The sequence below is a fragment of the Ascidiella aspersa genome, chromosome 1 (assembly GCF_963924565.1).
Source record: "Ascidiella aspersa chromosome 1, kaAscAspe10.2, whole genome shotgun sequence".
In the NCBI taxonomy this organism is placed as follows: Eukaryota; Metazoa; Chordata; class Ascidiacea; order Phlebobranchia; family Ascidiidae; genus Ascidiella; species Ascidiella aspersa.
Genome location: NC_139447.1, coordinates 33,930,791 through 33,958,741, shown reverse-complemented (window position 1 = coordinate 33,958,741; position 27,951 = coordinate 33,930,791). Strand labels below are relative to the sequence as shown.

General features: G+C 35.4%; 1 protein-coding gene across 2 annotated transcripts; it reads right to left on the bottom strand.

Moving 5' to 3' along the window:
- Positions 1-282: 282 nt before the first annotated feature.
- Positions 283-24,701, bottom strand: LOC146169905 (serine/threonine-protein phosphatase 2A 56 kDa regulatory subunit gamma isoform-like). 2 transcript variants are annotated; one of them, XM_083388909.1, is made up of 16 exons: positions 24,634-24,701; positions 24,460-24,507; positions 23,621-23,789; positions 20,987-21,186; positions 19,444-19,554; positions 14,732-14,824; positions 12,704-12,834; positions 12,562-12,621; positions 12,188-12,296; positions 11,053-11,106; positions 10,056-10,226; positions 6,321-6,448; positions 5,638-5,739; positions 4,716-4,788; positions 2,467-2,652; positions 283-414 (listed from the first exon to the last, which is right to left on the bottom strand). In XM_083388909.1, exons 1-16 carry the CDS (start codon positions 24,658-24,660, stop codon positions 283-285), a joined length of 1,794 nt encoding a protein of 597 aa, XP_083245035.1. In that variant the 5' UTR covers positions 24,661-24,701. The 2 variants fall into 2 exon arrangements, with proteins under 2 accessions (XP_083245035.1, XP_083245036.1); XM_083388910.1 differs by lacking the exon at positions 24,460-24,507 and having other exon boundaries at positions 24,634-24,673.
- Positions 24,702-27,951: the final 3,250 nt, after the last annotated feature.

Genomic DNA, 27,951 nt, shown 5'->3' with positions numbered 1-27,951 from the left:
CGGTTGCGTTGTGTAGGTCAATATTCTTGGGTGTACGACGGGAAAGCAAGTTCATTGGAAATTTATAGCAACTGGATTTCCGGCTCGAAATCAAGCGTTGATTGTTAAGGGCGGGTCGATTTTTACCGCGACGTTTTGGGAGAAAAGATGGGAGCCGAATTTCGATTCCGAAAAAAAAAATGGCGGCGAAACGATGACGTCACGGATAGACAAGCACGGGCGAAACGGAAAATCAAAAAAACGACGATATACGCGATTTTTTTTTTGGGGGGGCGAGAGGCTTCAGCTGTTCTCGGGGTTGGTGGTCAGGTGGTCCTCGGGGCGCCGGTACGTGGCCAGGGCCTTGGCCGTGTACAGATCCTGGGGTAGCTCAGACTTGCGACGGACCAGGGGAGGCCCCTTGTTGGTCTTCATCTGGAAAAAAATCAGGTCCATGGTTGGTTTTATAATTGGAGGAAGAGTTTCGATAAGAATTACAAATTACGGGTTCAAGCGTATTTGAAAATTTACGAGAATTTTTGTGTTTCTGGGAGGTTAAAAACGTTTTCCGTTGCATGAAATAATGCATAGGTTCTCTCAAACTTTTTTACTCAAACCCGAGAACAACAGAACAAATAAGAATGGCGCGTTGATTTTTAAAATTGCGCATTCACTTTCAGTAAAATCGCAGGGAAAGGATTAGAGCTTGATATAGCTGTATGTTGTAGTTGGAAAATGATAAGGAAAGCCCATACAGAAGTACGTAGCATACTTTGCATGTGCATGGGCTTTAATTCTCACAGAAAGAGTGTTTGGAATTTTCAATCAATTTATCTATTGTGATGATGAAATTTCCGAAAATTCAGTACTGTTTTTTTCACTGATCGTAACGGAGATTATACAATTAGTGAAATAAAATACCACAGAAAATATATTTTTTATACGACAGGTTAAACCACGGCCGTTGTAAAAGTTACAAATTACGAATAAAAAAATCCTTTTAAGGCTTCAACGTTTTCCACATTTATTGACTTCACAAATCTTACTTGACCGTGTTTTTTTTAACAGATCAACGTCACAAAACAGACCAAAGTCTTTAACGCAGTGTTTCTCAACCTTTTTTCGAAGGGACCCAATTTATCTTTAAAGAGAAGTGGAACAGTAACAAAAATCAATTCCCAGTTTATTTAATATGCCATGTATGCGTATTGCTTCGGCTACTACCTGAATCTTTTGCAGATAAATTGCTGAGATCAGTATCAATCTCAATAAATCTGAACCATGTGAACTACTGCAGTCGGCGACGCACCCAAAGCCACCCAACTTAAGTCGCGCCCCAAAGGTCGAGGAACACTGCCCTCTAACGGTACATCTTTATGTGAAACAAATCGCGCTTAACAGAAACGAAATGGATTTCACTGTCGAAACCTTTGCTTGGTTCTATTCGCCTCTTACCGGTACCAAAATACAGGGTTTAAGTGGTAAATGCGTAGCGTCATAGGCTAATTTAAAACTCCAGAACGACCTATTCGATAATTTAAAACGCTCAGCCTTTAATAAGCGAAGCGGCGTCCGCTAATCTCGGTGCGTCGACGCAAATTACTAGATGCGCGTCAATTGCAGAGCTAGTAAGCCACGGTAGGTTTTTACCGTTATATGCTAATACGAATAATACTGCGGATAACTTGATACTAACTTTAAAGGAATGCGCAGTAGTTGTATGGTGGTACTATCTTTCGAATATATTTTATATTTTGTATATAAATCTGTACTACTGAATGTTTATTGTATCAAATCAAGGGTTTGCCAAACTTTTTTAATTAAGTTCCGGAAAACTGAAAGGCCTAACGAGGCCGGATATAAAAATTGGGTCGAACTTCACTAACTTGATTATATCGTAAAACGATGGCAATGCACCAAACTGTGCTGACATAAAATTTCATCAGGCTTTAAATTCGATTACTTCCGTTAACATTCCAATTGACTTTAATTGAAGAAATATGCTGCGGGCCGGTAAAACTAACTCTGTAGACTGCATTAGGCTAGCAGGCTGTGGTTTACTTACCTCTGCTAGAATCCAATAAGTATTGTAAAACTTTAGTACAGCATTTCACTTCTTTGACAACTAGATAACAACTTCGTTGCTGAACCTCAAATTGTAAAGACTAAAAAAAGTCATGAGTAACATGTGTGCTTGACTTTTTCTTTTTTTTTAACGCGCCAATCTTAGTGAATCTATGTCTATGAAATCGGTCTGAAAAGGTTTTTATTTTAATTTAACTTGTTTGATTAAATCGCTCCTAGGTCAAGTTGAGTTTATACTCAAATTTGCACGAATCAACATTCTTGTTCTAAGTAGAAAAAATAAAAACCCCTTAAAATGCCCCACTCAACCCCTAAAAATACCCCAACAACCGCTCAAAATACCCAAAGACCCCTTAAAATATCCCCAACACCCCCCAAAATACCCCTAAAAATTTCACTCACCTGCTCCACATCCTTGGCGACCTCGGCCAGTTGAAGTGGGGCGCTGTTGTCTGTCGTATCCATGGCAACCGGTGGCGTCTGGGACGCCGGGTTGTTGCTGTCGCACTGCATCGCCGGTGGGGCGTCCCCGCTTGCGAGAGTGCTCACCGGGAAGGCGGCCATGTTGTTCGACGAGAGATTCTTCGACTGGTTTGGAAAAAAGAGAAAGTGTGAGTTTTAGGGCATTGATGCCTAAACAGAAGTAGGAAGCATAGTGTTTAAACGCTTTAAATAAAACTTAAAATAATGACTGGAGGTTGCATGTAAAGGTAAAATGACTATCAAAGCCCATACAGAAGTAGGGGGTAATTTATGAATGTTTCAAATAAAACTTAAGATAATGGCTGGAGGTTGTAGTTAAACCTAAAATGAATACCAAAGACCACACATAAGTAGGTAGCATAGTTTAAGCGTTTTAAAAAAAAACTTAAAATAATGGCTTGAGGTTGTAGGTAGATGTAAAATGAATATCAAAGCCTAAACAGAAGAAGGTAGTATTTTGCAAACGTTTCAACTATAACTTAAGATTATGGTCGGATGTTGTATTAAATGGTAAAATGAATATCAAAGTCCATACCGAAGTTGGTAGCATAGCTTGAGCGTTTTAAATAAAACTTAAAATAAAGGCTGGATGTTGTAGCAATACGTTGACTGAATATAAAAGCCCATACATAAGTAGGGGGTGTTTCCATATGAACGTTCGACTATATTTTAGGATTCTAACTTGAGGTTGTAGTTAACGACGTAAATTAAATAACTTAACCCATTTTGAAAATAAAAGAATTGTTCAAAACGTTCAACAAATATAGATGTATATGTGGGCCTGAATCATGATATTCGATTCACGTCTAACTATAACAACAGCCCTGGATGTCTTTAGATCTATTTATAACGTTTACAAACTGCTATATTTTTGTATGAGCTTAGATAGTCTGATTCGGTTTATTTAAATAATGGAATTTCACACAAAACGACGGAATTTACCAACAATAAAAATAGAAAGCAATTTTAAATAAAATATGTTCAAGCATCGTTTAACCACGTTAAATACAAACAAAAAGAGCCTGAATTTGTGTGTAACACGACAACACAGCCCTGTACTTGCGTTTGAAATTAAGTGCGATGTCGGCAGTCATAGCATCGTTATAATGTGTTGCAATTGCTTTGTGGCTTTAAACAAACACAGCGCCGTCAAACCGGCCGGCTGCATCTTGTTCAGGATTGAAATAACTTTTATTGCCCGTTTTAAGCTTTACGAAGAAGACGATTTCGGCAAAAAAAGTTTTATGTAGGTTTGAAGGCCTGAAGAAGAAATCGGCCCAGACCAATCAACTATTGCAGTAAAACAACCGTTCGCACAATTTAACCATTCTATTGTAGCAAGATATAGGCCCATGCTGGATAGGGTTTATAACGGATTCACAGAAGATCGGTTTAATTCGATTTTATCTCCAATAAATCGATTTCTATTGTTAATCGTTTTACTTAATCTATAAAAGTCACCAGCTTATAGTACAACCCAGAGTTTCTTGAACTTTTTTCGCGGCGACTTAAATACTTATCGTAATAAGTACAGCAGCGAAGCTTTGGCGGCTCATTTTTCTTCAATATTTTTTTAAACAAACAAAACGTAAGACATTAGCGGAAGTTCGAATTTGATTAACACAATCAATATTTTCGTATTGCTTCCACAGTTTTCTTGCCTAAGATGTTTTAGATATCGGTGAAATCTCACTGAGAACGAATCTCACCATGCAAACTACTGCAGTCGGCGACCCCACATAATCAAACAGCCGCTCAATATTGGGTCGCGTCTCATGTGTCGAGAAACACTAGTACAATCAAAACGTAAAGAACTACTACCTATGTGGGCAGTGCGTTTTCAAACGCAAAAGTATCGACAACCACTTTCCGATATAAGAACTTATCCAGAATCTAACCATTTGAAATGGAAGCAAAAATTCGCAGACCAACGCCTGAACTTTGTACGTTCAAAGATTTATCGCAAAAAGAAGGTCGGTAGACAAAGTTCAGAAAAAAAACAAGTAGCCGATTTCATTCGCCCGGCTAAAAATTCTACTTCAAAAAAATACTTATCAACGCGACATTAGCTGTCTGCAAAAGGGCAAGCGTGCCGCAGGCGGTCGCTATCTTATTACAGAGTGCGGCTTGTACGTTTTTTAGCCCGAGTGCCGCCTGTCGCAACATACCAGCGGGTTCTTTATGGCCAGGTCGTGCATTTTCTGCCAGAAATCCTCTCTTTCCTTTAGCTTTTGCTTCTCCCTGAGGTCGAAAAAGATGTCGGTAAAACGCACGAAGGGATAAATGTGCGACAGGATTGTAAAACATAAAAGTGCGCTTTAAAATAAAATTCGTACGTGGACTGAAAAGTGTTAGAATTTGTAAGTTCTTTCGTCCAAAAAAGGGTTTCCACAGACTTTATTGAAAACAATTTAAACAAATTCGAAGACTTTTTTTAGGTTTTTTTTTTAACACTTGAAGACTTTGTGGCAATTGTGAAACAATACTTTCTTGACACGCTTTCATTGCTTTCAAAGAGTGAACAGATAAAAAAAAATAGGTGTGTACTTGTTAAGGGAATAACATAATACACAGAAGCCAATCGGGAATTGAAACCAAACAGAAAGGCCAATAAATATGATTTAAGTTTCATACAGGGTTGCCACACAATTTTATTTGGAAAAAAATATAGTGTTTTTTAAGACTTTTTAAAACACAAATCAATTCAAGGCATTCAAAGACCTTTAAAGATAAGATTTAAAGTATTTGTGGCAACGCTGTTCATACTGAAGTTCCTCTGGCACAGATCAAGGTCTAGCATTAAAATGATATCGGTAATTGCCGAGTTTCTTGATTTTTAAATACATGTGACCGAATCAGTACTACATGGGTAGTGGGCAATTTGATTCCAAGCTTTGAATCTATTGGTTGGTAGAGTAAATTTTTTTTTCTTTAATTTTGAACGGCGATCAAGGCTGCTATTATTCTCTGATCGTCGTAACATTAAAGCTTATTTGAAATTCTAATCGTAACTGAGAAATACACGTGACAGACGAATGAGAAACGTTGGCGTAATACGGGAAAAAGGTAGAGGGTTAAGTTTTGACTTACTTTTGCTTGTCTAGCTTATACTTCTGTGTGCACTCGTCGAACAGCTTCTGGTTCATTTCCATGAAGATCTTCAGCGCGTTATAAATCAGCCCGTGGATCGTCCTGGACAGAATAAAAACGCCGAATAAGCGGAAGAGCAAAACGGTTGAAAGAACAATTCTGGTCAAGATTGAAGTAAAAAAAATATTTTTTTTTTCAGGACTATCCAAAATTTTCTCTTTTTGTATTACCAAGACTGAGTGTGAAGAGAAAAATGTAAATTTTTTGATCGAATAAATTTTATTGAAAGAAACTACTTTTCCCTCCGATATAAATGGAACTTTTTAAAATTGTTCTATTAGTCTAATTTCTACCAATTTAATTTGTTTTTGCTTTTCTGTGTTCAGATCTTCATGACTGAGAACAGTTGTAAAACGGAGGATTTTTTAATTTTTCCAACATCCTAACTGTTTTACCAACAATTATTTTGCGTATTACCGAGACTGGCACAATACCAAAGGAACATCTACAGTACAAAGAATTGAAAAGAGCACCAACCACTAGTTTGCAATACTTCAGTCAATAAAGAACTGGGACACTTTCCCTAATAACTTTCACAAAACTGCTGATGCAAATGGCAAACGCAAATCCAAAATGAAAAGCACAGGTATGGAATAAACACTACACTGGTTCATCTTGCTTACTTGTTCCAGTGGGTCTTTGAGTTCTTGTAGAGCGGCGGGAATATGATGGGCAGAATGGTGGCGGTGTTATCGCTCACCAAGCTCATAATGTACTCGTTGTTCCAGTAATACAGGGCACGTTCGGCAACCTGAACGTAAATTATATCGTTGATAAAACAAAAGTCAATAAACAGCGGGAGCCTTCAATAGACTAACTAAACGAATCAGTCGATCAATTAAGGAATTTTGTGCAAACAAGGTCAAGCTGAAAACTAGAAAATTAGCCCGAGGTGAGGTTCGAACTCACGACCCTCGGTCCGTCGTCGCCCTTCCAGCGAAGCTAAAACACAGTTGATGTACAAGTATGTGTATGTATTTTTCTTAGGTCAAGATAATTAAAGCCCCACATAATACAAACCCTAGGTTGTTGTCAAACTTAGCATTTTGCACATATAGTGAGTACAATGCAACATAATAAACTCTTCAGCAATTCAGTCCCCTATTTATGAAGCCTTGTTCTGTGTCAGTTCTACTTTACTACAAACGTGATCTGTTGCAGAGTAGAATAGTAAACTGCGAAGAATACAATTTTACTATTACCAGTAATGTGTAAACCAGTGCTCCGCAACCTTTTTTCAATTGCGGCACACCAACAGAGTTAAAACAAATTGGCGGCACACCTACGAACTGTATGTCGACCGACAAATGACGAAAACGTCGTATAGGCAGCCAATCTAAAAAGGCACGACTTGATCTATGATAAAACGCGCCGAAAATTTTATGTATTACATTTCTTTAAATTCCTATTTTGACTTCCTAAAATTTCTAACCCAGTCAAAGTTCTGAAAATTGTACCCCCTTGTAGTACATGACTAGAGCAGAGGGCTTTTAATAGCATTCGAAAAATGAAACCTGACCTTGGTGCTTTGTATTTTTTTGCTTAATTTATTTTTCGAAACCGCTGCGAAAACTAATTATTAATCTTACAGTCACATACTGCTAATAATGTATTTACAATGATGTTTCACATAGGTTTCGAGCGCATGGTTAATCTCCCTTTTACACTTTCGCGTAATGTTTGAAAATATTTGTCGTAAGTCTGTACTCCTGGTGTAGTTCCTTGAAGTTGAGTCAGTCCAAAAAAACTATTTTAATACTTAATTTCCGATAAAAGAAGGTAACATAGGTTTTAAAAACTGTTTGAACGACTATGGAAAGGCCATAATATTACACCTGGATTTTAGCATAAGTTTAAAACAATTGCCATAATGGGGTATCCAGTTTTTGCATTAATTCTACTGATTAATAAGTACCCTTAAAAACGCAAGTAACACACCTCCGGGAACGTCGCGGCACACTTGGCATGGTCTCGCGGCACACCGGTTGCGGAGCACTGGTGTAAACAATACTTAACAATTTCACCGTGCATAACCTCGTTGAATATTGACCTGAAGTTGACCTTAAGTAACCTCGTGGCGCGTGTTCAGTTAATTGTGAACTCTGCTCTTGCTATTATCGCTCACCCAATAACGCTTAATTGACACTTAATTATTAGGCGAAGGTTATCGCAAGATGGGGGGTAATTTGTCGCCCGAAAAATCGCGAACGCCGCACTTAATGGCTACATTTCAAGCAAGCACAGGCCTTGGTCTAAACTTGCCACTCGCGTACGAAAAACTAGACGCAACCATTCGCTGTAAAACGAATAAATTATATCGGTTCCAATTACCCGAAATAAACGAGAGAATTGGATACGAATCCAAGGATCCGATATTCTACTTTGAACATCCTAATTAAAACTCCACTGATTTAAGAACCACAGCATTTTGCTTAGTTTTGTCACCGATTACAACGTCGGCCAGATTATTTAAAATGTAGGGTAGCTTGGGCAACTTAGTAAGGTTACTGGATCAGCCATGTTCGTTGGCAAAGCTTGAAAGTTACAATGTAAAAATTTTGCATTTAAACTAAGTGGCCTTATTCGAGAAAATCTTATAATATATCGAGAGATGTTTATAAGTCTACGTCAGGGGTTCTTAAACTGGGGTCTGTGGACCCCTTGGAGGTCCGTTGTCTTGTTAGAAGGTACCATAAACGGCTCATAAATATTTAGTGCATTATTTAAAAACAAAAGTCGAGAGATTTTTAAATAACATCATTTTGACTAGATTTTAGTTGCATATTTGCGCAGGAGTTTTACCAAAAAAGGAGGTTCTTGAATTCTATTTGTTTTATGTCGTCATCCCGTTGTCCACGCAACCCCCGAAAAGACTTTAGGGACCCCTCTTTAAAAAAATTTTAAACGTCTGATCTACGCATTAACAGTGTTTGTAATTTTTCAGGACTTTTCCAAATCCGCCTTCAAATCTTTATAATGCTCCCCAACGAAATTTTTCTCAGTTTTCAATTTTTTTGTAATCAACGCAGTGCAACAATTAAATCTGGAACAAGATCCGCAAACCGAAAGTGCGTGTATTTGAGCCAAATTTTAGATTCCGTCATTGGAAATCAAGTCTTCTAACGCAGTGGTTCTCAACCTTTTCAGCTTACGGACTGGCAAAATTTTAAAGCACATTTTGCGGACCGATGGACCTTCAAAAATCAAACCAAAAGGTAATTACAAGAAAAGTATGCTAAAAGTCTTCTTAGCTTTTACATACAACTGGCCTTAAAATTTAAGACTTAAACACGCAGTATCCCACTTCTAAACAGTTCACAACGCTTGCAGCATTGTGACATATGATAGAATCTAAAGTAGATCAACTCTAGGTTATGTCACAATGCTACAAATTGACGAAGTTCTAAATTAAATAGACAAGCCTTCAACATCTTGCATTTTGTAATTGAGATATAAGAATGTAAAGTATTTGGCGGACCGGCGGTTGAGAATCACTGGTCTAATACGTCTTTCGCAAGACGGGGTCATTTGCGTTCATCTGCAGGTTAGCTGACAAGAACTAGTAGCTTGTTTACTTACGGTAAAGCGATCAACGCGAAACCATATTCAACAAAAAACAAACATTTGCTTTGAACCATGTCAAATCGATTTTAAAATGAAAAATTGAATCGTAATAATTGGAGCATCATGGCATGAGTTAGACGAAGAATAAATATAAAGCGCATACAGAAATAGGTGGCATTCTGTAAATGTTTCGCACAATTCCTAACAGAATGGCTGGATGTTAGATTTGGACGTTAAATTAATTTAAAATCCATTGAGATACAAGAAGCACTTTGCGATCGTTTCAAATAATTCTTAAGATAGTGGCTGGATTTTGCAAGACGTAGGAGGTGAACGTAGAATGATTTGCAAATCATATATAGTATATTTGAAGTACCTTTTTTTCGTTTTTAACACCTCATTATAAGAAACGTTCACTAAACGCTATTTAAATCGGTTATATTAAGTTATTTACGCAACTCGACTCATTTATTGCAGGATTTTTTAACGCAGAACTTCAAAAAGAAAATATTTCTGTAGGGAAAACTATTCTATAGGGAATTTAATTTAATACGCTTCTTGGAAATTAAATTCCGCATATAACTGGAAATTGAACCTTTTACTCAATTCACAATCAATTTTTATAAAATCCATCTCACGGCATGTAGATGCAGCTGCCCGACTGAAAACTAACATTTTCTCTTTTCAAGCCTAATAATTGAGCTGCCTGACTGAAAATTTGTCCAATAGAGACCATAAAAAATCCGGTCTTATAACAAAGGGAGGCTTTCAACAAGTTGTGAGTGACGAAATACCTGAAAGTGCGAGCTGGATACACACTGGGCCAGCTTTTTGAAGAGTGGCACCATTATCTTGGTGAATTCGGACGGCTCGATCACGTCCAGGATTTCCTCGAGCTCGTTGAGGAACATGACTTCCTTGGGACTGTGGACTTTCGGCCAGAACTTGAGAAGGCCGTCAATCACCTGAAAAAAGGCCAGGCAACGGTTTTGGAAAGCGCAATAAATTGACAAGGATGACATTTACGATCGTGACTGCATGTGGCACTGTTGAAAAAATGTATTTCACGTTGACAAGTTTTCACATAACCATGCTTCTTCAAGAACATTCGAGTTTTTACTCTGACCTGATTGACCTGAAGTATACGGTTGTGCGAAAGCTCGTCAACAGTGAAATACAATTTGTCAACAAGGCAACTCGTTTTCAGTTTTCGAATTACACAAACCTGGCTATCAACCAGGATTGATTAACAATATGATATGTTATAGTAAAAAAAAATTTCTCATGAGTAATCATCAGGGCAGAAAGGCAATCTTTCATCCAAAAGACTAAACTTCAAAAGTACATTAGGGCTCTAAACTAGGGTCGGTTAGCTTAATTAGAAACAAAAACGTTTAAGCACTGAATGTAGTTAGAGTCCATTTCACTTTAAAACTTTCCGCTCCCAAGGTCGCATTGTTTTATAACATCAATTTATGACGTCAGCTCTATAAAATTCTAGTTGACCGTGGTTGACGCAAACAAAATGTTTTGGGGGAGCGCGTTCAAAAAAGTTTCGAAGGCCATGGTGTAAATATACATGCTGTTTTCCGACTAATTTTAATGTATAGTATAACAACCTTTGGTTCACATTTTTCGAACTGTTGTAACATGAATGATTTTCATGTACAAATATGAGAAAATGCACTTGTCAATGAAGTGTTACACATAAAAAATGTTTCTGCCGTAGTAATTATATAGCACTTGTATCAAAGTAACTAAAAATTGATTTCCTTAATAAGGGTAACTTACCGGTTTGGTCAGCGTTGAGTCTTTCTCCAGAAATTGGACAACACAGTAGGCAAGCTAGAAAATATTAAATTGATGGTGAAATTTCAGTGAAGTACAGCAAAAAATGATAATTTTATAATACTTTGTAGGTAATTACTTATTAGTGCTAAATAGTAAAACCAAGGTCAATTTACAGGAGTTTAGAGAAATTTTTTAAATTGTAAAAAGCCGCAAATCAATGTTTGGTGGTATTATTGCTCAGAATGTTCTAAAAAGCTGTGATTCACAGCATTGGAAAGGTTGCCAGTGGTCTTAAACAACCGTGGTCACTTTTATATTTTCTCATACGATAATTTGTAAAGCAGTCTGGTAATACAAGTTTAGATTAAACAAAATGCTTTAATTTTGCATAAAAAAATGATTTAAATTTAAACAAGGAGTTTGGAAAATCTTTTACAGAAATGAACTGCCATGGTAACTACACACCAGTCAAATAAATCAATGCATTTCTGAGATTGCAGTAAGTCTGCACCTAAAAGGTTTGCTAGTGTGCACCAACTGTGCATGGCATCATGGCATTGCAGTTTTAAATGTAATCTGCATTGTCACCTGCTGAGGTGTTGGGTTACATTAACAAATTAGATTGAATCAATAAAAATCAATAGAGGCCAACTGACCAATGAAAAAACTGAACAACAGCAGCGAATAAATAACCAAGTACATTAATTGCAGGAATTTTATAATTTCAAAAAACTGTTGCACAATACATATACATATATATGATATACATATATATATATTACAAAAGAGAATAAGATGCCTTCAAAAAGGCTTATTGAGATTAGTCGGCCTTATCTTTTGTTTCAGTGGCTGTATAGTGTTATAATATTTGTATACTGCACATATAATAATGTCAAAAATAGAATAGTAAACCTCAGTCATATTTGTTAACCTAACAAATATAATAAGATTTGAAAAAATGCCTGAAGTATAATGCCTTATTTTTGATTACATTAAACATTCGCTATGCATTAATTACTTGGCTAAAATTTCCACAGCAAAGTAAAAGGGACAACAATGAGTGAAGTATAGTTTACACTGGTTTAGTTTAACTAAGAAGAGGTGATGTTTATCTCTGCCACCAATGAAAACCAACCTGTGGATGGTAAACTGTCAATGATCTTGCTTTGTGAAGTGGGATTAGAACTTGTACTAAGAAGACTTTGTGTTCTTCTTTAAGTGGGAGTGCAAACCCATTGATAATACTGAAAAAAAAAATTATGTTATAGTCTGCCTTTACCATCTGACAAAAATATTTATGTAATTCATAAAAAAACATTTACAGCCTGTTTAGTATATATTTGCTGTTTAAAATTGTTGCACACATGAATTACTTGATGGGGCCAACCTAAAATGTTGCCATTACAGTAAGTAAGATGACATTTCTAATAATGTATATTGGGTAAAACTTCGAAAATAAATTAATTTTCAGAAACATAAAACTAAAAATGTTAATATAATAATAATCACCTTCCTAAAATTTCTAACAATTCTGCAATTCCATTGTGTCGTTCAGTTTCATAAATAAATCTGCAAAAAAAAAACAACATTGGTTGACATTTTCAATGATATATTATATATACTAAAAGGAGCAAAAGCAAGGGCTTCATACTTGTAGAAAATATTGTTAATGTGCTTGCGGATATGTGCCCGCAGTCCGAGAAACTTTCCGTAAATCCTATGCAGTGTGGTTTTTAGGAAATCACGTTCCCTGGGATCTTCGCTGTCGAACAGATTAAGAAGCTGAAATAAAAAAACATTTCTGAAGGCACAGCAGTGATTCTCAACCATTTATTGCTTATGGCATCCTGATAAAACATAAATAGATTGAGACAGAGCATTTGTTCTACTAGATTTTTTGTTGTGTATTTCAGTATATTGACAGATTAAACAAACTGGAACAAACCAACTCTTGATTTATTGTTCTCTAATCGCACACAAATACTTGTATCAAAGGCTTACCATTATTAACAAAAATCAAATTCCTACAGATTTTAAAATATACAACCTTGAGCATTCGAAATAGCACCCCGGTTGGAAACCACAGGGGGGAATGTATAGATGTATTCAGGTTTAATTTATCGCCCAACTTATATAGATATCATTTATACCATTGGTCATTTAACCCCCCCAGAATGTCAAAAAAAAAATAATCATCAGAATTAGGCAAGATTAACCCAAAACGTGAGCAGTATAGAAGGAGAAAATGCAACTGCCAGTCTAACATTTGTCTTTGTGTGGCTTTTTCTGCAGTGAACCTGTCGCGTTTATGACGTCACCATTAGACTTTTCAATTAATGAATTAAGCCTAGCTTCAGTTAATAAAAATGAATGGACGCTCAAACCAGGGTTGCCAAAAGGCCTAAAATTCGAACCAAATACGATAAATTGTCCTAATTTAAACTGCTGTGTCCGTCGTTTTGTAAATCATTAGGACAGTAAGCTTTCTGTCCCAAATTTGCCGGATTTATTTGGAACATTGGGTGAAATAAAACCATGGGCTCACAAGGCCTCCATAATAGTTTATACCAACTTTACTAACATAAATCCATTTTTTTTTTCAATTTTGATGCGTAAAAAAAAAAAAAAAGGCAAATTGAAAAAGAATTTACAGAAAGCTTTATTATTGCACTGCTGTTAACGACTAACCATTTTGTAAATTTGTATGAATTTGGCTGTCCACCAAGAACATTTACCTCGGTTGATTCCCTTTAGTTTTGCACAATGTACATGCTAAATTATTATTTGACCTAAAATGTCCGAATTTCAGCACACCAACAACGTTTTATCCTAAACCAAGCATCTGGCAACCATGGCTCAAACTTTAGCTTGTTGTGCATAGCGCATTTTAGCCAAATTTTGATACAATTCTAGTCTAGATTTTTTCCCTATAGAATTTTGCCAATTTTAAAATGTGTCTTTCATTTACTTAAGATTTATGTATCACACATTATAATTGGGGGGTCGCGCAAGTTATCGAAAACTCAAAAGGGGTTGCGAGAACAAAAAGGTTGAGAACCACTGATCTATTATCAAGCATTTTGTTTCTTCCAATTTGACTACTGTATTGTTTCCCAAGTTCACTATTCTTTGCAAAACATTTTGCAAAACTATATATGTTCTGATCATTTAAAAAAATAAAAAATTAAGGACTGTTAATCTTTTAAAAAGTGTTCTTAGCAAAAAGAGGTTAAAAACCACTAATTTATATAAATAGTCAACAAAAAATGTACCATAAATGCAACAGTATGAATACAGATTGTTAAGATTATATATTTATTAGTTAGATTGTAAAGTTTAAATATGAGAAACATTTCTAAGCAAACAGATGCAGACATGTTTTCCAGTTGCGAATGGCGTCACACACTCGACAAACATTAGTAGAACAAATATAAATTACTTGAGCCGATTAGGCACGGTAAGACATCAAAGCTAAGACTGAAAGCAAATAAACGACAACACCAAAGTTACAAAGTGATGGCGACAAAACCACAACGTGTCTTGAATAATATATATATATATATAGTACCAAAAAGCTGGCGACGCATTGCCACATTGTAAAAAAAAATGTGTGAATAGTTCAGACACTTTTTCAATCAATGTATTGAAAGCTACTGAAAGCTTAAAACAAATATCCCACCTCCAAAACAAACTTTTGGTCGATGTACTTCTTTGCAATGTGAGGCTGGAAGTCGGGCGATTCCAGAAAGCGAAGAAAGAATTCGTAAATAAGCTGCAAAAAAATGATTACTTTAACATTCTGAAATTTGCAAAAAACTCTGGCATATCAAACATTTAAAAGTTTGAATAAAAAAATATTTCTAGCTTACATTTATTTTTAGAGATAATCAAATTGCCTACCAGTAAAAAATACATAAAACATTGTTCTTTGTTGAGCAGTTTGATTGCTTTTTGATGCAAGCAAACATAAATTTAAGTTCATCAATCAATTTTAAAATTTTAAAGCATAATAGTTCAGGGTTGGGCCTAAGCACTCGCCCGCTCGCCAATGCGAGTGCAAATCGCTCCTGGCGAGTGCTGATTGACACCCACTCGCCCGACTGGCGAGTGGCTTCGGCGAGGAAATATTAACTTGTGTTAAGCACCACTACTAAGCGAAATACTACTTAGCGCTAGTTATTTTCTTAAACACTAAGGCTCAAATACATTCAGCACTACACAAATAATAAATTTATTCGAAGTTACGTTCGAAGCTCGTAATGAAGATTGTTTGTCACGTTGTATAATCATAATAAAGACTTATAGTCCCGTTTTAAAAAAACAAACGTTTACCGGCAAACAATCAAAGGCGTCATTGCTGCAGTGGTAAATAGTTATGAGGTTTATTGTTTAAAAAGTTTAATCTGGTCGTTAACGCTTATGGAAAAGTTTACTAAACTTGCGATGTTCCCAGCAATAAGAATTTTACTTTTCTGATTTATTGAATTGTTTGCATGAGAAAATTGTAACAATAAGTTTGAATGTAAATGTATTATATTATTTGTAGGCAGTGTTTTTTTAAGACTTTTAAGAGACCGAAACGGCCCACTGAACACTACGGTATTGTAAAAACTACAGCTGAGAATTACCAACTAGTTTACGTAAGTATGTTGTTGCGCTCTCGTAAGTTCATAGCGCAGCACATAACCTCTGGTGCATATAGTTAACAGTGCGAAAGAATGGTTTAGTTGTAAATTTACAATTATTTTGTGATTATTTGCTGTTCAACCAGTAACTGTAGTTTTAGGCGAAGTTTTGCGTTTTGTTTCTAGCGCGAAGCAACTTGCGGTAAAACCCCTTTAAGCACAGAAAGATCAGAACACGAAAAACAGAGCGCGAGCAATTTTAAAAAAATGATAACGGACAGGCCGTTGCTACTAAATTGTCAGTGTTATTTTTTCACTAAAGACTGTAAAAAACATTCACTGCTTTATGGGTATAATAAAAAATATTCACTGCTTCAATAATTTGTTTAACCATGCATGGAAATAAACGACCAGACTCTCAAAAAAACAATGTTTCCGTGTAGAAACCATAAGACAGGTTAACGATAACTCAAGAAATGACCACGCTAGGATGGCAATTTGCAGACGGTGTGCCAACAAATTTGGCAAGTGTTATTTTGTCTTGGCGAGTGCTGATTGATAGCTGCTCGCCAGGCTGGCGAGTGTAATTTTTTTCTTAGGAACAACCCTGTAGTTAATGTTTTTGTAAGATGAAGTAGAAATATCAAAGTCCATATAGAGCAGGCAGCATTTTTTACATCTTATGTATATATCTTTATTTATTTTCAACATCTAAATGGCTTTATTATAAAATTGTTTTTCAAGTAATTTGCTGTAGTGTTGTAAATCCTACTTGAAAGCTTGTTTGATTGTGCAATGTAACCAGTTTTCCAGGACAGGAAAGTGTGTGGAACCATTAAACCACAAAAATTTGCATGGAATAAAATCTAGTTAACTTTAATTAAATCGTTATAACATGATTTGATTCAGCCAGCAAACCAATGACTTTGCTATAAATCCGACAGCAGGAAACCACAATCCACACAATGGTTCAAGGAGTAAAAATAGGGTCATAAAAACGTGTACTAGGACAATAGAAAATGCATATAAATGCTGCAAATTGTAATAAGAAAGTCGCTCTGCCATTAAAACCAAACCATTAAAAGGAAAAATATATTGGGATTAATTGATTTTGCATGAAACTGATATCAGGCAATAGATTTAAAAGGCAATTGAGAGGTTAATTGGTCAGACAAGAAAGACAAGTGGTGATGGCAGGCTTAAGCAGGATTTAACACTAACAAGCACACCGCCCTTTTAAGCTTTCATCAACAGGAGACCCTTTGACCAACAGAACTATTTTCATGATTGAACATTTTCATAAAATTGTTTGGAAATGGATTAGGCATTTTTATTTCTTGTTACAAGATAAACGACCATCTCGCAGTTAAGGAATGAATAATATGACAGAATACAATTTAAGATAAAAGCAAACTGTTAACAGCAATAGAACAAAACTTCTATTTTGAGAGTTCAATTTTTGACATGGCTTGTATAGTTGTATTGAAATAGAATTATTGTCAAATATCTTATATGACATTGGTAATCTAGTTATCCATTTCGTATGAAATGCAGACACCTTTTGGCTGGAAAAAGACAAATCCTGAGAGATCACTTTCATTGTTGCTTTTTCTATTTTTACTTTTGAATTGTTCTGGACTGTCGGCTACAAATGCCAACAGGAAACATTAAGGATTGAATCAATTAATCACATCATCAACTTTTAAGAAGTGCTAAAAATAGCCCGCAGACAGAGTTAATCTGTCCTGTGGGAGCAGCATTAGCATGCAAATGTAGACTTCACACAACCTTACCTAGCTTTTACAAGTGTCTCAATTTTACTGCTTGATACACTGGCTTGGTTGAAGTGAAATAAGACAACAAAAAGAAGACAGTTTTTGAAACAAGAATTAAAAAAAGAAATACATTAAGTGTATCCAAGCCTATTGTTTAGACAAACTCTTTGCAAAGATTAAAAAAATGCATCATTAGTACTAGCAATGTTTTCTGTTTGAAGTTAAGCATGTGTTTGGAAAACTCCGAAATCTAAGTGTAGTATAAATAAAAGCCTATATATATATAAAAGCCTCAAATTAATAGACTACATGTGGTATTCTGGCTTGATAAAAGCTGCTGTTTTTGTACAAATCATTTACATATTGTGGAGCTTTTAGAAAGCTAGTTTTACACACATGGGACTTTGGCAAAGGTCCCAGTTATTTCCTATTTTTTTAATACATAACCATGTACACTTGTATTGCAGCCCATTCTCACTGCGATAAAGGATATTGATTTAGCTTCCACCTAATTTACATACCTTTAAATCTTTTATAAAGTACATGCACGTAGCCACAATTTTGCCATTTGGACAAAAAAAATATATTAAATACAACATTTAAAATTGGACAAACCTGGTTGTCAGTACGCTTTAATGTACTTTAGGAAAATGAACATGCTGTCTTTCACTGAGGGTGCATAATTAGTGAATTACATCTAAATCTACTTAATGTGAATTTAGCAAATTTCGACACCTGAAATTCTTGGTGCTGCATAGTTTATATAATTATGTGCATTTAAAAAAAAATGCCATGCAGTTTAGCAATCCACCTAATGTGTATTGGAAAACGCAATTAGCACTTTATTTTTTTATATTGATGTGCTAAATCAGGGTGGTCCAAGGTTGACAGCTTCACGGGCCACAATATTTCTTGCATATTCTTTGCAGGCCATATTAAGTGCTACATGCATGCCAGAAGTGGATCAATGATTTTTAATGATCAATGATGTAAAAAGACCAAAATAATAACTTATAGGTTCACAAAACGGCCATTAAAAAAGTTCCATATAGGTTATAGGACGTACTGTGACTTTCAAATGGTCTACAATACGTAACAAAAATTAGGCGTTCTTGCCACCCCTTGGATTCAAACTTGATGAGCGATAGTTAACTGGTTTATTTAATGGAGTAACCGGAAAATGTAATCATAACCAAACAATTCGAATATGCTTGCTGTTCGTCGGTCACTTATATTTCTTTGATTAAACCCTTAAAGGTATGCATTGCAATAATTCAACAGTGCTTCGTGGGCCACGAAAAATGATGTCACGGCCTCACAGGCCACATGTTGACCACCCTGTGCTAAATAATGACCTGTTAAACAGTTTGTTAAACTGAAATTCCAAAGTAGGAAGTTGCCCTTTTAAGCAAAGTATTTTTTTGTCATTATTATATTTTATAGGAAATTTGATCTGTTTCGAAACAGATATTTGCAATGGTTTGAAGTCAATTATAAACATTTAGCTGCACTAAGCAGTGCTATACCTTATCATGTAATATTTAACTTCTATGAAGTACACATTAGCAGTGTGGTAATATGACTGTGAACTTGTGCAGACTGTTTTCAACTGACTTTACTTGTCTTAAGTCTTTTCAGCAAAATAACTTGACTTGACTTTGGCCTGTTTCACAAATGACTTGGGTTAAAAATTAAGGTTCAGAACACTTATATGTTTTTGCAAAATTTTGATGTTTAATTCAATGGACGCTTTGTGGTTTAGGCATCCTTGTTCAAGTGTACGAAAGCATGAAAAAAGGTTAACGCACCCTATAACATATAAATACAACATGATTAATTCATTGCCTGGTTGATTGATAAGCATGTTAAAAATGCCACAATATACAAACGTCTACAACTGAAATGGCCTTGCATGCAACCTAAGCTAATAACATGTGACTGTTGTTTTTTTAACCCAAGTCATTCGTTTCTCTACAATAAAGCCTAATCACCTGAATGTGGGGCCAAGAGGCTTCCAGGGTTGGTTCGTCCTCCTCGGGGTCAAATTCGGCCCCCGATGGGTTCGACGCTGGCGGCAAAGACCGGAAAGTGTTGACAGCAAACTGAAACAGAAAGTGAAAGTCAATATATAGCAGTGTTGTAATGACTTAAGTCAATGAACAAATTGTTTTAATCAACGAATTATTTATAAAATTGCGTTATTTAACCGAATCTTTGCACATAAAACGATTTGCTTGTAATATGTTGCTTTTATGTTATTTTTTACTTGAGTTACTCATAATAATCGGAGGAGTTTGTCGGTTTTCATAATTTAAAGTTTTATTTTTTTGACAAGGGCTGGACTTGAATTTGACTTGCTCTAACTATGACTTGACTTGTTATTTATTTAAAAAGACTTGACTTGGACTTAAGTTATTTTATGAATGTCTTGACTGGGACTTAAGTTATGTTACGAATGTCTTGACTGGGATTTAGGTCATTTCAAAATGACTTGTTTACAACACTAATATATAGTAGTTCTCTTTGGGGAAAAATCCTAACAATGTTTCAAGTCCTTTTTGTATGACACTAATCTACAGCTTTTATTTGAAATTTATTATTTTGTTTACACTAAATGCATTTTAATTGTAAATCAGCAGTATTTAGGAACAAGAATAACTTGGTAAATTGCAACTTAACTGTCCCTTATATAAAAATGACCCTAATATATAGAAAGTAAAAAAAACAAGGGGAATCTTTTTTTAACTTGTAAAGATTTTCTTTCCGGCAAATTTGTTTAAACAGCCTTGCAGCAACAGTATATATATATATATATATACATATGGAAAGGTTAATAAGTAAAAATTCTTACGAAAAAAAATTTGAAAGAGACTGGTGCCAAATGGACCCATGGATTATATTAAATTAAGATTTACACTTGCCTTTTCACCATAAGCACCAGTGCATTTTTTTGTAATTGTAGAAGCAGGTAACAATAGCCATTTACGCAATAAATAGCCTTTAAAATCTCAACCATTTAATTTATCCCATACATAAACGGATTTAACAACTGGTAAAAGCAACAGAAGTAGAACAAATAATAATGACAGACACATTATAACTTATACATTAAGCATTTAAACAACAAACTTAAGCAAAATTTGTTTACTTCAAAGAAGTAAGTTCAACCAAAGGGTTGTACCAGCTAAAACAGGCAGTAAGAATAGTCATACTTGTGGCTTAGTTTGTAAGGTCACAACCCTAGTATAGCTGAGGTCATAACAGTTCAAACAACAGGCCTTAGTATTTTTCTGGCAATCAATGTCAATCCTATCCAACATTTCCTTTCGTCTTGGTAAAGGTTCTCACTGCTCATGTCCAACTCTTTTAAAGACCATTTCTCAAATATAGCCTGTTATTTAGTAACTATGTTTATATAATTAGTTTAATGAAATTGTTACGCCCTCATAAGTTTTCCTAATGCCCACCAGAGTGAAAAAAACTGCTTACAAATATATAAGCAATAATATGAGCATTGGACACGTTGTCCCTTACCATATGAACAGCTTCTGGGTAAATTGCCTCCGTTATAACTCCACGATTGTGCGTGATGTACTCAACCATTTCATTTAGAGCGCCGCGCTTGATTTCCTTCCACTTGAGGTCGCTGAGCGGATCGGTTACAAAGTCGAAAACGACGCAGCATTGTTGCAACTTTCGTGTGAATAGAAGTTCAACATCACCAGGTGCAGCATCTGTAGCAAAATTATAGTTGAGCTGTTAACAATATGCTAAAATAAGGTTACAGGGTAGATCAGGGGTCGGCAACCTTTTGTATGCAGTGTGCCAGTTTATGAATAATTTCAAAATATTAACAACTCGCGTGCCAAACGGTTTTCTATGTTTGGTTTTGCACTGGCAGCCGGGACTTCGGAGTCGGTTAAAAACAACCCGAGTCCGACTCCGGCCAAATGTGAAATTTCATCAAGTTCCGATTCCGGCTCAGACTCTACAGCCTGTATTTCACCGATTTACATACCTAAAATAAGAATAGCAATCCACTCATAAGGCTCATAGAAATATGCTATTCCACTTTAACAATTTATAGGTTGCTGCCTTATCACTTTCAAAATTTGGTATTTCGCAAGCACACACGTCGGACGGTGTTAACTATCAGTTTCGCTAGTTTGTTTTCTTAGTCGCACAAAAAATCACGTGCTTACTTTTAATGTAGAATTAACGCAGTAAACATCACGCCAATTTTAGGGCATTGGGACGTAATGCGAACGGTTGTTCGTAACCAACAAGTTTAACGGCCACAAAAACTAATGTTAAATTCAACAATTAAGACAATAATTTGTGACACGAACTGTGTGCAACCATTTCGTTAGCACTAGGGTTAGTGATGTATATAAAGTTGATGACGTGGTAGTGCACTTTACGTGCGTGTTAAATCATTTGGCGTGCAAGCAAAAAACATCTCACAAGTGGCACGCATGCCAGGGTTTGCCGACCCCTGGGGTAGATATTTAAACTCACCAACAAAAGATAACATTCGCTAAACATGTTGTCCAGCCGTCTGTGAATTTCCCTCCCTCCTAGCTAATTGTTTTTCTATTACATGATATACCTGAATTGTGCGTTTACATAGTTAGTGCATCGCTCACCTTATTGTCTATTGGACTTAAAATCTTACGCCTTTTTTACCATGTACAAAAGCTTGTTTAACTCTGTAGTTACATAAGCGGGAATTGCTAGCAATTTACACAATAATTGACCCCTGGAGTCTTGGCATTTGTAAAAATTTGTCACAGATCAATAAATTAAGTCCAGTAGGTCTTTGGGTTTGGGCACTAGCCAACAGGGCGAGTTTGTGTCAATCACTTTGCAGAAAGCCAGAGCATGCCTCTCAAAGCCTGTTTTGTTTTAATACTTTTTACCAAATCGGTGATGCGTTTTTGCATTTCTTTAACTTTTGATATATAATTTGCTATGTATATGTTTTAAGTTTACTTACAGGAACTGATGATGCCAGTATAGGCGAAATATATGTTTCCTAAAAATGTCTGCACTAAGTATTTAAACTTTGAGTTTTATTGTTTCATAAAACTCATAGTTAGCGTTAAAATCAAAAAAAGTTATACTGTCAGAAACTGGTCTATTAACAAGTAAAGGTAACTAAGCTTCCCTAGTTTGCCATTTTTGTGTTAATAGCTTGTCAAATATTGTATCTTATTTTAGCAATTTTAAACTTTTTACCATTGCAAAATATTAAAATCGCATGGTGCTGGATAGACTTTTGACTAAAATTTTAGGTATTTGACATCCTTTAGGATAGGTTCCCTTTGTTTAAAAAAAGTATGTATCGGCTAACTTTGTTAGTAGCTTAATCAAAATAATATAAGTTATCCTGTAACTGTTTTCCCTTTGAATAGTGCTAGAGCATTATTTGCCTTTATGAACGAACTTGAACTGTTGTTTTTTTACTATCCTAATAGCATCATAATATTATGATACAATCACAGTGCAAAAATCTTTAAATGTGAAACACTGCATGTTTAATTATTGATCAGGTCATCTGGTAACTAATAACAACACTTTCACTTTGGGTCGGAGTTTAAAAAAATGGCCATTTTTTATCCTGCATTCCATTTATAGTAATTTTGCGACTGGAAAGTCTAGTATCTTGCTAAAGTGAAAGATGTCAAAGAAAAGTAAATTTTCGTTGGTGGCTACTTCTTGAATTTGGCCTCAGATAAACAAGGCAGTTTTTTTAAAGTCCACTTATAGAAGTAGGTAACATTTTTAACATCAAAAATCTCTTAATTTATTTTTAATGTGATTTTTCAACATTGAAATGTTCAAAACGGTACTTACTTCTATAAAGGCTTTCATATTTCTCTTATGTCTAACTACAATCTCATGCTATTATCTTAAGACTTGATCAAAACGTTCAAAAAAATTAAAAAATTTTCAGGTAAAAGTGAAAATTTTTTAACCTTAGAATAATTAATATTTTTGTTGCATTAAATTCAATAAAACAAGAGTCATGATAAAATTAAATTGAACATTTTTTTATAGCTAATAGATGGCACATAGTTTCCATTGCAAGTAAAAAAACTACACTTTACAATACAGTTGGTATTTTAAGAACTAACTGTAAGGCAACCTAGATGTATCTCAACATACCTTTTAATGCAGCCATTTTAACGAGTTCTCTGTTTTTGGTGACATTAAATCGCGAAGAGTTTTGTCGCTTCTCCTTTTTGACCAGGGGTACACCAGGAGCATACGCTACTTTATGCAGTTGTGTCACTGGAGGTCCAGCTGAGTTGGTGTGATGGGGCCGGGGCTTTTTCTGTAAAAATATAAAATGTCAACCTACCATGGCCTGTCTTTCAATGCAGCAATACAAAACTATGTGAGTAAAATTTTTGTGATAAGTTTTTTTACTTAAAAGAGAAAAGCAACTTTATAATATGTATAATTATATATTAAGAAAAAAAAAAGTGATCATGGCGTTTGCATAAGCAATTAATGTAGTGCTTGCTTGATTAATGATTATGACTTTAAAACTTGCTAAATTATTCACAGCTCTGTGTTTAAATTACTAGCGTTCCAAACCAATCAATAATCCAATTTATTTAACAGCATCAATGAAATAATGCATACAAAAGGGTAAATTGAAACAATAGATATTAAATTATTAAACAGCAGTATGGTAAACAGAAAAAGGAACTGCACAACATGACATTTTTAAATTACTTTTCTTTTAAGTTAAAATTACTTTTAACTTTTAGGTCTATTAGCAAACAAAATTTAAGGAACTAAAACAAGTGCAGAGTTTTGATGTTTTTGCACTAGTAAACTAAACTGTGCTTTCCTTTTCCGGAATAAATATCAGTACAATCATCATCGGTTGAAAATATTGAAATGTTGAGTATGAGAGCTATGTTGACTATAGAGAAATAAAAAAAAAAGAATGTCATGCAGCAAACCAGATTTCAAATGCACCAATTCAAACTTACTTCGTCATCGTCTTTTGGCTTTGGTGCATTTGCAGCAGATTTGCCGCCCTGCGAAGAAAATACCATTGTGATGCAACTAAAAGAGTGGCATGCAAACTAAACAAGCAATTAACAGGTAGAATACATTAATTAACAGCAAATTAATTAAGGTAGATAAATTCACGGAATACACACCTTATCAGCCTTGTCCTTCTTCGGCATGTTTAAGTCTAAATAATTTTTTAGATATTTGAACAAACTATTATCCTAAAAAAATCATAGGGACATAAAAATATTGTAGTTTCATGCAATTCATTTTACGATTTTTTGCAACTGACGGCATGTTATGTTGATTTTACAGGCCTTACTTTCCAACCTGGGTGTCAGTTAGTGTTTGGGTGAGAGTGGGTCATACTATTATTATATTTATTCTCCCTCATTAATTTCTTCTTTGTAATTTTAATTGTTACAACTTATTTCTTTTTGTAAAGAAGTGGTAGGATTCTGGCTAGTGCCTGACTGCATTCCATCATTTGTGGCCACCAAAGATTTACGCCAAAATTAGTTTTGGCTGAAATTCTACGCCAAAACAGGACGATATATACGCCAAAAACGGCTATTTTTCTTAGTTAATTCACCAGGCCGGCGATATTTCACGCCAAATGACGTCACTGGCATAGTTTTTAACAAGCATTCCACGCCAAAGATCTCTGGCGGGAAGTCAGTGGAATGCAATCAGGGGCAAGCGTCCCAAAAGGTTAACCAAACAAATCTCTTAAGCTCCGTAAAGAGCAAATAATACCAGTTGAAACCGTGTAAGAGTATTAGGAGGCCAAGGTGTATTTGCCAAAATATTTAAGACGACTTTTTATAAATTTCCTGGTAAATCGCAAAACTGAAGTGAAAGAGGAATTTTAAAAGCATGTCATTCCATAAATTAAACTTGCATTACAAAATTTGGCTACCATATAGATGTATATAATGTACTTTATGTAAATTAAAGAATACCTTTTTCGATTTACATTTTATTTTACTTGTTACAACTACACTCAATAAATAAGTTAAAGGCCACCTTATAAACGCAGTTTTGCAATTAAAAGGAAAATTTTTTTTTCGAAAAACCTTATTCATATCAGTATCTTTTTAGATAAATGGTGAACTTTTGTAAAAATGTCTTGAAATCAGATGAAAACCTTGCAACAAAATATAAACTTAATCTGGTTTAATTTTTTGGCAACGAAAGATTACCCGCCTCCAGTCATCCGTTCCGAGACATTTCCAATGACTTCAACCTTTTTCCGATGAGCTTAATATTTCCATAGAAACCGAAGACAAAACAGGTAAAAATCGATATAGGAGGGGTCTTTCAAAACCGTACACTCGGCGTGGGTTTGATAAGAAAGTACAAAAAAAATATCAAGAAAAATTTTCTCTATGTTGAATCCCAACTCATATCTTGCTAACGTAACAAGGAAAGCTAAATAAATCTCTACGAATTGTCGCTTTCCGCTAACAGATCCTAGCTGTGGAATGTCGTCCATCTAACTGAAAATCACGACTTGTTTTGATCATAAAATAACACAACAAAGTACATGCCGTTAAACATATGCAATTATCGAAGTAAACATCTTATAGGAGGAAATTATACACGCTGAAATTGTTGAATGGCCGATGTATGGTGAACGTTTCTTGCCTTTGCATAGAAACTTAAAATTTGCTAAAAATAATATTTTTCGCCTTATTTGTGAAAATTGCCGATACAAATAGTTAAATCACAGATACAAATAGTTATTGACAAACTTTAAGAATAATTTCAAAACGAAAAGGCACGTCATGAAGTTGCCTATTAGTTCGTTTTCCACATTCAATTAGGCAATAATTTTGACACTTAGTAGGGTATAAGCATTGTTGTTTGAGCATTACTTAAAAAAAGGAAGTTTTTGATCCACTTAAAAGGAAGTTTTTGATCCACTTATACGATAGATTTTTGCCTATATCGAATAAAAAGATTTTTTTCGTACTACGGGTGACATTTTTGTGTTTAAAATTTTAGCCTAACGTCATTTAAAATTAAGTTATTTTCAAGTCAATAAATGCAGTCATAGGCCTATATTAAACTGTTTGATTGATCGACCCTACAGTGTTATTATCGTTGCCAACCCATGTGACAAATACAAATTTAAATGCCTAAGACTTTCGGTTGTACCTTTTAACCTCAGTAAAGCCTGGCTTTCCTGTGTTTGGCAATGTGGGCTTAAAGGATTTGTGCAGGTTCGGTAATGTACGCGGTCACCAAAGAAATGAGGGCGGCTAAGAATAAGGGAAATGAGTCTCTTTGTTCGACCAATCCCTTTAACCCACAAGAGTTCTAGGGAAAAAGAATAAGTCATAAGTTTGACAAGCAAACAGCGCTTTTCTCTTAGCAGGCTAACAAATTTGGCAGCAGCAGGTTTTGACATTTGTAAGTTTTGTAAGGTACGGTTGTGAGGTTTTCAAAGTTGAACTTGAAGTTCAAATTTGTGTCACTTTTAGCCAGTGGCATACTAAACACGTTTGTGCTTCAAAATATTGTTGAGTGCGTTTTATAAAATAATCGATTCGTATTTGAATAAGGCATGTCTGCAAACACGCTGGACTTACTGGGATTATATTGTATTTATATACCAAAACTGTTGCTCAATAAAAGTACTGCTGCAGTGTTTCGTAAACATATAATAAAAAATTAAAGAAGCAAATTTGTAGAACAAATGTTTACAGAAACAATAAATTGTCGTTGTACTTAAACTCTGCTAAACGTCGCTTTTTGTCTTAAGTATAGTAACGTCTATTTTTACTGGCAAAAAATACCCTACATATGCAAATAAACAAATTTATCCCACAAACTAAACTTGGCATTGAACAAACGCTTAGCCAAAATCGCGCGTAGGGGAATTTCCATCGTTCGGGCGCGCCAGCAGAAAAACAAACAAAGGCGAGCCGACGTGACGTAACAAAGGTATCGCGGTGCGGAGGCGAGCGGCGACTGCCGTTGTGCACCTGTTCCCTGAATAGGGCCCGAAGCCTCGGGGTGCGTCGAGAGATATCGTATTCCGTAGGGCACTTAGGCCTGAAGCGCTGTCCGACGCAATATGTTGTGCTTTATGGGGTATTGAAGTGCGAGAGAAAGTTGACGATATTGTGCTGTTATGACAAAGGCTGTGCGATGGGGGAGTTGTGAGCCTCGTAGGCTACACTGCGCGAAATTCGAGTGAAGCAAGGCTGTTCGCGACCTGGTTTGTGTTGATTGCTTGCCTCGTCAAGTGCTTTCTGCCTCTGTGATTTTAAGTTAATTTTTACAGCAGCGCATTAGCAGCTTGTACTTAACTTAGGGGCCTCCAAATTTCTCATAAAGTGACGGATAAGCGTAAAGAATAGTGATCGCGTGCCGAAAGTACAATTTTGGTATTTACTTTATTTGACTTGATTATTGTTAAACGTAGTAACTAAAAATAATTCACCAAAATATATAGTAAG

Bases quoted from the DNA above. Each gene is read 5' to 3' on its own strand.
- LOC146169905 (XM_083388909.1), bottom strand. From the start codon at position 24,660: ATGCCGAAGAAGGACAAGGCTGATAAG. The intron at 12,297-12,561 runs GTGATTATTATT...TTTTTTTTTCAG, and splicing joins TTGTTAGAAATTTTAGGAAG to TATTATCAATGGGTTTGCAC. The intron at 4,789-5,637 runs GTAAGTCAAAAC...TTTCGACCTCAG, and splicing joins TATAAGCTAGACAAGCAAAA to GGAGAAGCAAAAGCTAAAGG.